This window comes from Pelophylax lessonae (assembly GCF_965119305.1).
Source record: "Pelophylax lessonae genome assembly, chromosome: 1".
Taxonomy (NCBI): domain Eukaryota; kingdom Metazoa; phylum Chordata; class Amphibia; order Anura; family Ranidae; genus Pelophylax; species Pelophylax lessonae.
The window spans coordinates 163,698,776-163,710,887 of record NC_138768.1 but is presented as its reverse complement, the minus strand read 5'-3'; the positions used below and the strand labels follow the sequence as shown (position 1 = coordinate 163,710,887).

The following is a 12,112-nucleotide window of genomic DNA, read 5'->3' as shown; positions in this document are numbered from 1 at the left end:
TTGACCATTCATTCGGCCCACCGAATGACTACAATGAATTACGCCACCACGCAGTGCATTGGAGGCCCTGATTGGCTGAAGCAATGAAAGCTTTGCCCAATCAGGGCAAAGGGCACTGTCAGAGCCAGAGGTTCGGAGAAAGTAATGATGACTCTATCCAATCATGGCTCATTGCTCTTAGTTCCACCCCACACTATAAAAGTATTCTTTCAATAGTGGCCATTTTTAGTGTAATATCGGCGTGGAGAGAGATAGAATAGGGCTCTGTTCACAGGATCGGTGCTACCACTAGGCGAACTAGGCCTAGGGCGCACTACCACCTAGAACGCAGCCATGGTCAGTGCCACATACCTCTCCTGTCACCTTCAGAGCCGCTGTCCCTCCCCCACACACACTGATGCACCTACACACAGCAGAAGTGAGCTGGGATCCTGGCACTGGACAAGGTAATTCGCTGGATGATGGGAATCTCCGCTTGCTGCAGCTGAAGTCAACCCTAGGCCTCCAATCGTTGCCTTTCCTCGCCCACCAGAATAAAGCTTGGATTGGAGATGTCGGTTTGGCTGGTCTGCAGGAGTGTACCAGAGTAGGAGAGAGAATGTCCACTACGGGAGACCATGCATGGGCTGCAAGCCGAGATGAAAGAGTTCAGGCGCAGGGTGGAGAGGCAGCTGGAGGATGTGCTGCGCCTGGCGGGGACCCTCTCCTGTCACCTACCTGCAATTTGAGAACCAGAGGCTGCGGGAACAGGTGAATGAACTCCGCTGACAGCTGGAAACGTGGAAGTACTGAGCCAGGTGGTGGGGCTGAGCGGGGACTGACAGAGCAGGTACTCTAACCATCTGCTGCTCATTGTGTCCGGCAAGGCAGATCTTGTCAGTTTAATGAAGGGGGAACACACATTACAGGGGGATATAGTCTATACAGGGCAGTGTGTGCAGGAAGGGGGGCGGTTTGTGGGGGAAGGGGATGTAGGGTTAAAGGGGGGCAGTGTGAACAGGAAGGGTGGTGTAAGGTTAAAGGGGGAAGTGTATACAGGAAGAGGGGTGTAACGTTAAAGGGGGGCAGTGTGTGAAGGAAGGGGGGCAGTGTGTACAGGAAGGGGGTGTAGGGTTAAAGGGGAGAAGTGTGTACAGGAAGGGGGTGTATGGTTAAAGGGGGCAGTGTGTGCAGGAAGGTGGGTATAGGGTTAAAGGGGAAAAGTGTGTACAGGAAGGGGGGAGTAGGATTTAAAGGGGCAGTGTACTCAGGAAGGGGGGTGTAGGGGGGGTGGGTTATGTGCAGGAAGGAAGGCAATGTGTAAAGTATTTTTATTTGGGGGGGGGGTGCAGGGAGCTGGTCTTGCCTAGGCCGCAAAATAGTCTAGCACCGGCTCTGTCTGTTCAGTACTCCTAGAGAGTTAGTGTGCTATAGTGTGCTATTCTGATTCTATTGCCAATGTAGAATATCAGTTTATTGTAAATCTAGTGATAGTTCAGTCAATGTGAGTGTAGTGTGACCATCCATTTTTACTTTAAAAACACAATTTAAAGGGGGAGGGTTAGAATGGAGTAGAGTCTCGCTGGTTGGTAGAAGGGTCTGATCTCAAAATTATATAAAAATATACTTGGTGTCACCCTGTTGTGGGTGGCTTGCTTGCTGGAACATTGTGGCGGGTGGCTGGCTTGGTGTCACCCTGTTGTGGGTGGGTGGCTGGCTTGCTGGAACACTGTGCTAGGTGGCTGGCTTGGTGTCACCCTGTTGTAAGTGGCTGGCTTGCTAGAACACTGTGGTGGGTGACTGGCTTGCTGGAACACTGTGGTGGGTGGCTGGCTTGGGGTCACCCTGTTGTGTGGGTGGCTGGCTTGGTGTCACTCACCCTGGCCTGTTGTGGGTGGCTGGCTTGCTGAAACACTGTGTGGTGGCAGGTGGCTGGCTTGGTGTCATCTGAGTGGCTAGTTTCCTTGCTGGAACCCTGTTGTGGGGTGGCTGGCTGGCTACTGGCACCCTGTTGTGGGGTGGCTGGCTGGATGCTGGACTGGCACCCTGTTCTGTTGTGGGTTGGGTGGCTGGCACCCTGTGGTGGGTGGCTGAGGCCAGGGCCTGTGGGTGGATGGCTGGCACGGTCAGCACCGTGACTGGACTGCAGCTGGCTGCACAGTGCACATGAGGCTGTCCGAGGCGTGGGAGGCGGTCTTAGAAGGCAGAACGTATGCAGCGCCACATACGCAATGATGTCACGTAAATATCGGCAATATTGGTAACTTCAGAGGCCTATTCTGATATATCGGGGAAAGTGCATATCGGCCCCTGATATATCAGTGTTGCCGATAATCGGTCGATCTCTAGTCTCCAGTGATAATGAGGATGGAGGAGATGATAAAGATCAGGTCACTGACGCAACTTGGGTGTCAGATAGAGCAGAGGAGGAAAGTGAAGGTGAAACACAACCACAATGAGGCAGCCACCATGGAAGAGTAGAGAGCAGCCAACCTATTCCATTACATTGTAGAGCTGTTATCTCCCACCACCCTTCCCACAGCTCCGCTGTCTGGGCCGTTTTTAGCACAAGTGCAGTCGATGGCACTGTTGCAATTTGCAAATTTTGTCTCAAGCACATCAAGCATAGCAAAAACACCAGTCATTTGGGTACCACATGCTTGACAAGGTATTTAAACTCCCACCACTCAGCCGCACAAAAGAGATGCAATTCTGTTCCTCCTCCTTACTCACCTCAGTCTACCCTCCGCTATACCAGCCTCCACTTACAGGGATGATTCTATAGCACTGGGTGTCCCAGGTCCTTACAGCACATCTACCAGTAGCACACCACCAGCTGTAGACTAAAGCTGCTTGATTTACAACTTCTGCCTTTCCGTCTGGCGGATTCTAGCCCCTTCTGTGAATTTGCAGAATGTGCTGTACCACAATGGCAGCTTCCCTCTCAGTATTTATTTTCACGTAAGGCCATTCCAGCTCGGTATCATCAAGTGGAAGGCAATGCTGTGGCATCATTTGGGAAAGGCAGTCAGCCGCAAAGTTCACGTTACTGCTGACACGTGGTCCAGCAAGTATGGTTAGGGAGGCTATATTTCGTTCACAGCACACTGGGTAACTCTGCTTGCGTTTCGGAAGGATGCAGCACAGGGCTCATTGCTGCAGCTTTTTGTGCCGCCACGTCTCTATACAGCTAGTGGTGATGATGCGAGATTTGTCAGCTCTACCCCCTCCACTTCCTCCTCCTCCATGCCCTCCTCTGCTGAATTGTCCTATGAACCACAAGAACCTCCTAAGCATTTAATGGGCTATTCAATGAATCGGACTAAAAGGTGTAATGCAGTGCTTCAGTTGGTGTGTCTAGGGAACAGGAACCACAACAGAGCTGAGATTCTTGCAGCTCTGCAGGGGCAGGCCCGGAGACGATTCATGCTACACCAGTTGGAGCCAGAAATGGTGAAGTGCAATTATAGCACAAAGCTCCTGTCCGCCCTTAGGCAGGGAAATTTGACGCATGTGCCATGCCTGGCACATGCCCTCAATTTGGTGGTGCAGCATTTCCTAAATAGGTACCAAGGGTTGGAAATTCTGCTAAAGCAGGCCAAAAAAGTCTGTAGCCATTTCAGGCGGTCATACAAAGCCACTGCTCGGTTGGCTGAAATTTAGTGGGAATTGCACCTGCCCGTAAACTACCCGATTTGTGACATGCTCACCAGGCGGCAATGCTGCAGCAGCTGCACATGCAGCAGAGGGCCGTCAACGAGTACCTGTGTGAGTAAGACACAACGACAGCCTCAGGCGGGCTCAGTTTTTTTTCTTTTACGCCAATAGGTGCTGATAAAGGAGGCATGCACTGTACTGTCACTATTTGAGGAGGCCAAAAGGATGGTGAGCTATGACAATGCATGCATCAGTGACACAATTGCTGTTGTGTGACACAATCCCTGTTGTGTTCCTGCTGGAGCAGACTCTGCCTGCCATTATGGACAGGGCACTCGAGGCAAAGCAGCGGGAGGAAGAGAAGGACTTTCTTTCCTCTCAAGGCCTGCTTTATGCAGACACCATTCTTACTACACCACAGAACACACAAGAGGAGAGGGAGGAGGAGGAGGATTCTGGCAGTTTTTGAGGCATTGAAGCAGAGGAAGACATACGTCAACCCTCAACAGATGGTCTTCCATCCCCAGAACTCTTGGGAGTAGTATCTGGCTGGGAGGAGGCAGATACTGTAATCCATAGTGACTCTGAGGAGTCTGCTTCTCATGCCCCTGCTAACTTGCAGTGCATGGGCTCCCTCCCTCCCACCTGCGAAAGGACCCAAAAATATGTGGCATCAGGGAGAAGGATCACTATTGGTTGGCAACCCTCCTTGATCACTGTTACATGGGGAAAGTTTCAGAACTCATCCTGTCCCCACAGAGGGTGCAGATGATGAAATCTCTTGAGGACCCTTTATAAAAGGAGTTTATCTAATGCTTTTCCCGACTTATGGAAAACTTAGTTTTGAGGCTTCTGTTGGTCAAGAGAGGAGCGGTGGGGAAGGGGCCTGCCTAAGTAATGAATTTCACAATTTTTTTAGTTCTTGCCACCCAGGGCTCTTGGCTTCCACATTCCATTGGCAGGGCCTGCATCATATGGTGGATGATTATCTAGGGATGAAAACAGAGATGAAGAGCTTCCAGTTGACGATCCACTGGGTTACTGTGTCATGAGAGTAGACCACTGGCCAGAACTTACCCAGTATGAAATTGAGCTGCTGGACTGCCCTGCATCCAGAGTGCTTTCTGAACGGGCATTCAGTGCTGCTGGAGGTTTTGTTACTGAAATAGAACGTGTCTGTCCACAGACTCCGTGGACCATCTGACATTTATCAAAATGAATTAGTCCTGGATTACAAGCAGCTATGAAGCCGTAGAGTTACAGTGTGAAGGTGCCAGACACCCAAAGATCAATTTTTAATTTTAAAACACCTGTTTTACAGGTGAATATTATTTCACTTTTTAAAAGCAAGGCAATTCTTGCTTTCATCAAGAGTACCTTTCAAGATTTACGGTGTAAAAGCACCTTTCGGCACACAAAGACCAATTTTTCCGCACCTGTTACTTCTATCCAAAGTCTGCGGAAGAGATACTAGAATTTATCCAGAAAATCTCTAATCTTCTTCCAAGTGCACTACATTGTGGCCTTATCATACAGACTGGCTCCCCAAGCTGTTGTTTACAAAATAAAGAAAGCTTGCAGGGAAAATGTCATTTTTTTTGGCTTTATAAATGCAATTATTTCTGCAGCAGCTTCTATACACAGTACAGATGTGCCACATTATAGGCAGACTAAAGGGACCCCCCCAGGCACTATATTGAAAGGAATTTTTTATTTTTACTGTTATTTCTCATTTTGATGCTTTCACTTTAAGCATCAGTAAATCACTGTTCATTTAAAAATGAAATTATTTACAAACTTTTTTTCCAGGGCAGTACCCGGACCCCCAAAACCATTGTTTGCCCAATTACTTGTACATAAGCCTTCAAAATGGGCACTTTTGATTTTTCCAGTTCGGGTCTTATAGACTTCAATGAGGTTTGTTATTTGGTTCCGAGCGTTTGCGATGTTCGAAAGTTCTGGTGCGAACCGAACAGGCATCATTAGGGAAGAACTCTTGGCTTTGGCGACAAATTGAAAGAGGATCCACTGACAGACAGCTACTGACCTATTGATGCATATGCGTACGCTGGAACAGACACACAAACAATCCATGGCACAGGCAACAAACCAACAATTGACAGATTTTCACCAAGAACTTTTGGATGAGATGGGCAAATGCACCTGCTGTCGGTTGCTGCTCAACCAGAAGTTTTTCTATGAGTCTTCTATTGAGGACATCCCTAAGCGAAACCGCATCCTCTAAAGTTTTATCGGTAGAGAATTTTACAGTGGGCTATCAGTTCTTCTCACAGACAGTGATCCCCTATAATGAATGATATATTATGCAGATTTATAGCGAGGAAAAAAAAAACCCCGTAGTTCTACAAACTATTTGTGAATGTTCTGCGTATATAGTATTTGGGAACTGCCAGATTCTGGTGATTTCCTAAGTAGTGTTTTTCCAAACACTGCTTCATCCCATGCATCTAGTATTCTGTTGCTAGAGAGATATTATCGGTATTTCATCCTCCAACAGCATTTAATGGAGATCAGTGGAAATATATTTGAAGCTATTTTTTGCTTTAATTTATTATTAAAGAGCAACTTTAGGCAATAGATGTAATAAATCAGTGAACTGCAAAAGTGCTATACAGGAAACATCTGCATATAAAGATGAGCAACTACAGCATAGTGTATGATATGTATAAATTAGATGAATCAGCTTTACTTAGGTGATTTTTTCCTTTCATCCAGTCACATATTCAGGAAACACTGAAACACTGGAATTAAGAATTTATTTTAATATGCCTTTATTCTGAACTTTTTTTAAATTCCTTCTATTCTTGGCTAGGCAGGATAAACATACTAAAATCTACAGCATTGCCTTCTATTTTGGTTACTTTGCAGATGATTCCCTTTAGTTTATCCTGGACCTTCTTCTGGCAGCTCTATTTAAAAGTCTGTTAATACAATTTGTTTGGAATAACAAGAAATGCTGCCTGGCTTTCACAATACTCAAAGGCCCAAAACTCTAGCTAGCCTGGGCCTCCTCAGTGTGTCCCTTTACTAAAATGTGATTTCTCTTTAAAGGATACTTAACTGGCATTATTCACTCACTCCAAGCTATGGGTGCCCATGGAGAAATACGTGGCAAAAGGAAATTTGACACATGCACCTTGGCTGTCAAAATACTTCTGAGGCCTCTCATACTCCACCTTCCCCATACTATCCATACCCTTTTGGTGTGGGATGTGGTCAATCAAAAGGGCACATTTGTAGCCTCCATATCTTGCATACCAAAGCACCCCTCTCACCAGTTGGTGGGTTCCTGGTTTCCTCTGGGTGAACACCAAGGTTTCTTTAAGACATGGTTGCCTGATGGGGACACCTGTTGCTATAAATTTCTTGAGGAGGGTCGACTGCTCCCATTGGGAGATTTAAGGGAATATTTTGGGAGCTTAGCCATAAAACATTGGAGGTATGGTCAGATACTTTTTCTAATAAAATAATGAAATTTAAAAAATGTATACTTTTTCTGCTCCCAAAAGCCTTCGAAAAGCTCTTCGTCATCATTGACCCAATTTGAACAGCTATGTAAAATGTCCGATCTGGATTAGACTGATTTCTCTTTTATAAAAAGTCACAGCTTCTTATTGGATCCCAGGGCAGCTTACCCTTTCTTAAACCATGGTAACAGAACTTGGACTTTAACCTACATTGTAACAGGACTTGGACTTTAACCTACATTGTAACTGCACCACAAATGTTCCAAATGTTTGGTCAGGCTGACCCATAAATTCTTGATGGACTCCAGAGGGCAGGAAACCTGTTAGTAACTCCACACTTTGCTAGTGCAGGGTTCCAGCCCGGCAAGCTGCAATGTTTCTGACAATATCACAGCTTTCCTAGAGGGGCTGTGGCCAGGTCTGAACACTGCTGCAGATCTAGTGGGATTCATCCATTTTGGCAAAGCATTGGCTCAATAATTAAAATATTTTAGATATAGGCTTGCTGGATGCCCCAGGCCCATTTCTCCTCCATGTGCTTCCCATGTCTTCTAAGTAACATAAACTATGGGAATTGCCTCACCTCTTGAATGCAGTGTTTGATCCCTTTCTTCTGAAGACAGGCTAGGGTACCAAGAAGAGAGGATTGGATCAAAAAGATGAAGGAGGTAGGAAAGCTGAATGATCAGTAGCAACGTGTAGAGATCAGTATGATAAATTTTACAATGCTTGGGCAATCTGGATGCATCATAACCTTTCTGGACCCAACCTGTGGCGCTGAACCTTCTTCAATCCTACACTTCTCCTTTCCCTTGGGGCTGGTGGATGAGGAAGGCCTGTAAAGGTGTTTAAACTGTATACTCTCCTTTGCATACATAATGCCCTTCCCTTTTATCTTTATCTTTAAGCTTTACTCCCTGTGTGTTCTTTTGTAAAACATCAAACAAAAATAATTTAAAGATGGAAACCTCAGAATTCTTAATGTCAGTTTTTAATTGCAAGTGCTCCATCTTATAAATAAAAATAATTAAAAACAATTATATTCAGTCTCGCCAGAGCTTTCACCTCAAGGGCAATTTTGAGTTGAGTTAGGCCCCTTTCACACACTTCGTCCGTTGGACGGAGTCCGTTTTTCTCAGCGGGGGATCGATCCGCCGATCCCCCGTTGAGCAGGAGGACGACAGCTGAGTCTCCGCAGACAGCTGTCAGTTCCCCATGCATCTCTATGGGGGAAATCGGATGGGAACGGACCGTCGGTCCGTTCTCATCCGATCCCATCTGATCCGATCCGCTGGACAGATGGAAAATAGGGTTTCCATCCGTCCAGATTTGACGGATCGGATTGGATGTCAGTGGACATGTCTCCGCTGACATCCAATGCCCCATAGGGATGCATGGGGAGACCGTTCAGATCTGCCAAAAAAACGGACAGGTGGATCTAAACGGTCCGCCTGTGTGAAAGAGCCCTTAGAGCATTCCGCACACACAGGACATTGGTGAGGCTGCTTTAGGCTTAGAGAAAGGACAGTGCATGAACCAATTAACTGACTGGCCTACATTTTAACATGCTCAGATTAAGCGCCCTGAGGAACATAGGAACACCTGTAGTTGTTAGGATTTAAAGTAGCCTAGTGCACACATTCCATAAATAAAATGAGAGCTATTCAGCGGGTCGGGTATGTCTCCTGAGTAACATTTCATGCAGAATTTTATTGAACTGGGATTACATATTGTCTGTCTTTATTTCTAGACATGGAACAAGATGTGCAGGAGAAGTTGCAATGATTGCAAACAACCACAAATGTGGAGTTGGTGTTGCTTTTAATGCGAAAGTAGGAGGTAATATTACATTTCTATTTTGTAGATATATGTTGAATTTCATTTATTTTGTATTCTGTGCAGACGCCCTTTTGATTTTTTGTGAAACTAATCAGAACTTAACCTCATTGTTTTCGAAGTGTATAAGTACAATATAATAAGTTTTCTGTTCACACTTATAAATCCTTTTACAGTTCACAGGATAAGCCCTTTATTGAAGAATCTACCCAAAGCTGAAGTGCCTACAGACTTGTATTAGGAGGTTTAGCTTTTGATCAAGACATATAACAGGTTTCTCTGCCATTACCAGTTAATGCAGTTAGAATGCTTCTTTAGGCAATAGCAAGATCCACTAGCTATTGCATTATAGAATGCAAGGCATGACTTGGGTCTGAATCAGATGCCAGAATCCCAACGTATAGTGTACAATTAAGAAGCAATTTGAGTTATATGGGACTTTGAGGGTGCCATAATCCACAATGAAAAACAATGTTAATTTGAATAAAATAACATAATTTTTTTTATTACATGAATAAAATCATATATAATCAATGGCTGATCTCACAGTAACAATCATTAACTATTTTGGACATTTATAACATAATATAGCGCAGTGCAAATACTTCAATGTCCATGTAAAGGCAAAAATGATGCAATTTTCTCAAATATTGCAATATTGACATTATGTGATTTTCCCAACGCATTTCAAATACATCTTTCTCATGGAAAATATAACCCTTTAAATAACAAATGAGTAAGTATTTATTAGCTATAATGGTTAAAACAATCCAGCCTGTGGACCCTATAGGTGCCTGACTAGATTACCTTAAAATGAAGGACCCAGTGGTAGACAACAAACACTGCTATGCAAGTGTTAGTATGGGCATGTCCTGGGGTCCAACCAGCCACACTGATCCCATTGGAGGTATGAATGACCAACTGATAGTTATTGCACCATTACTGCCTGTAGTTTATGCAGCTTTCAGTAAAACTTTGCAATGTCTTAAAATGTTCTTACCAGAACTAAATATTGTAGGTGCCAGTATACTGGTACTGTGTGGGTATACTGGGTTTCTTTTTCCCCCGGTTTAATTTGGCAGTATTTAATAGTGACTCAAAGAAAAAAGTCTTTGGCTGGCAAATGTATGCACAATACAAGAGAGCATGTCTATCTATCACTGACCCAGTCTATACTGGCATTTAGCTGCTATGTAAAGAACCTTACATACCCTATACACTTTTTAAATAGATCCATGTAGCCACAAAGTGCCGCTACAAACATCTGTGTTCACCACAGAGATTAATTTTGTCTATTATCTATGTAATGGACAGATTTAAAAAGAGCAACCCAAGAGTGCTCATACATGAGAAAAATATATAGGAGAAAAAAAGACGCTAAAGCTGCAGATGAAAAGATGAAAACAGGTAGCATGATTACAAAAAGCATATATGACAGTGCAAAATGGAAAATTGGAGGGGGGGGGGGGGCGGCATAAAGTGAATCGAAAATAGATAATTACAATATAAAATGGAATATTTAAACAAGGTCCATGCATCTCTAAGAGGTGCTATAGGTCCAATTGCTCAGGGCTGCCATCAATGGAGACTGAAACCAGAAATTCACGGCTGTATAGAGAATAAAGAGAAAGAAGAGGCTCTGAGTGCAGTTAAAAATTGAATAGCAATTAAAACAGTAGTAACTTACAAGTGTTAGCAGGCATATAAATGTGCATATCGGATCGAAAGATCTAGGTGAAAGTCGGTCCCTGGTGATAGGATATATTGGTGTCCTGTGGAGTGGTCTCTCACTGCCTCGGCTATGTTCCGGCATAACAGAAGGAAAGATCTTGAAGTGAGTCTTGGGACGCAAGGCTCACGGGGCGCGTGGTAGTGACATCAGCATACTGTGACGCATTTCAGGGCTTGCGCACTGCATGTGTTGTGGCAACCGCACTCCTTTGTCAAAGCATAAAAACACACATGGGCCTGCTATTAAGTAGACTTTTAAAAAGGAGGAGGGGGAGGGGGCACAAATTAACATGTAAATACATCAGTGGCTGAATATCAAGCTGCCGAAAAGGAGCAAAGTACACATAACAAGTATCTAAGATTACACAAACTCAATATAATCGAATTACACAAGATGTTATGACAATATATAAGAATTATATAAAATATAAAATATTATATAAATATTAACACGTAAATACATCAGTGGCTGAATATCAAGCTGCCGAAAAGGAGCAAAGTACACATAACAAGTGTCTAAGATTACACAAACTCAGTATAATCAAATTACACAAGATGTTATGACAATATATAAGAATTATATAAAATATAAAATATTATATAAAAAACAACATAAAGGATGCTTGAACATTAAAACCAGAATGAATAAAGGGACTGAAAACCTATATAACAAAGAAGAGAATGTGTGTATCATGATAATGATAAAGGTGGGAAGACAATGTAATAGAGCAGCACGAAATGCCAGCAGAATGCTTGGATGTATAGGGAGAGGTATAAGCAGTAGAAAGAGAGAAGTGCTTATGCCGCTGTACAGAACACTGGTGAGACCTCACTTGGAGTATTGTGCGCAGTACTGGAGGCCATATCTCCAGAAGGATATAGATACTCTAGAGAGAGTTCAGAGAAGAGCTACTAAACTAGTACATGGATTGCAGGAAAAAACTTACCAGGAAAGGTTAAAGGACCTTAACATGTATAGCTTGGAAGAAAGAAGAGACAGAGGGGATATGATAGAAACTTTTAAATACATAAAGGGAATCAACTCGGCAGTGGCGTACCTAGAGCATTTGGCACCTGGGGCGGATCCTATATCTGGCACCCCCCCCCCCCAACTTTAAAATGTAAAAACACCCACAAAAAATTGTAATGTGTTCAAGAATATATTTTTTGCACAAATTTCACAGCCCCCCATCACAGTGCCCCTTTAAGTTTGAGTAATAGATTGGAGACTTGCTAAAGGAGATATTCAGAGACTACAGACATGATACAGGAGATGGTCAAAGACTACAGACATGATACAGGAGATGGTCAGAGACTACAGACATGATACAGGAGATGATCAGAGACTGCAGACATGATACAGGAGATGATCAGAGACTAAGGGCATGATACAGGAGATGGTCAGAGACTGAAGACATGAT

The 12,112-nt window shown here is 44.0% G+C and overlaps 1 protein-coding gene across 1 annotated transcript in view; it reads left to right on the top strand.

Annotated features, from left to right (window-relative positions):
- PCSK1 (proprotein convertase subtilisin/kexin type 1) overlaps positions 1-12,112 on the top strand; it is an 89,887-nt gene that overhangs the window by 37,033 nt on the left and 40,742 nt on the right. Inside the window, exon 6 of the mRNA XM_082257717.1 lies at positions 8,875-8,963. Within this exon, the coding sequence (XP_082113843.1) occupies positions 8,875-8,963 (89 nt within the window). The remainder of the gene's footprint in view (positions 1-8,874; positions 8,964-12,112) is intronic.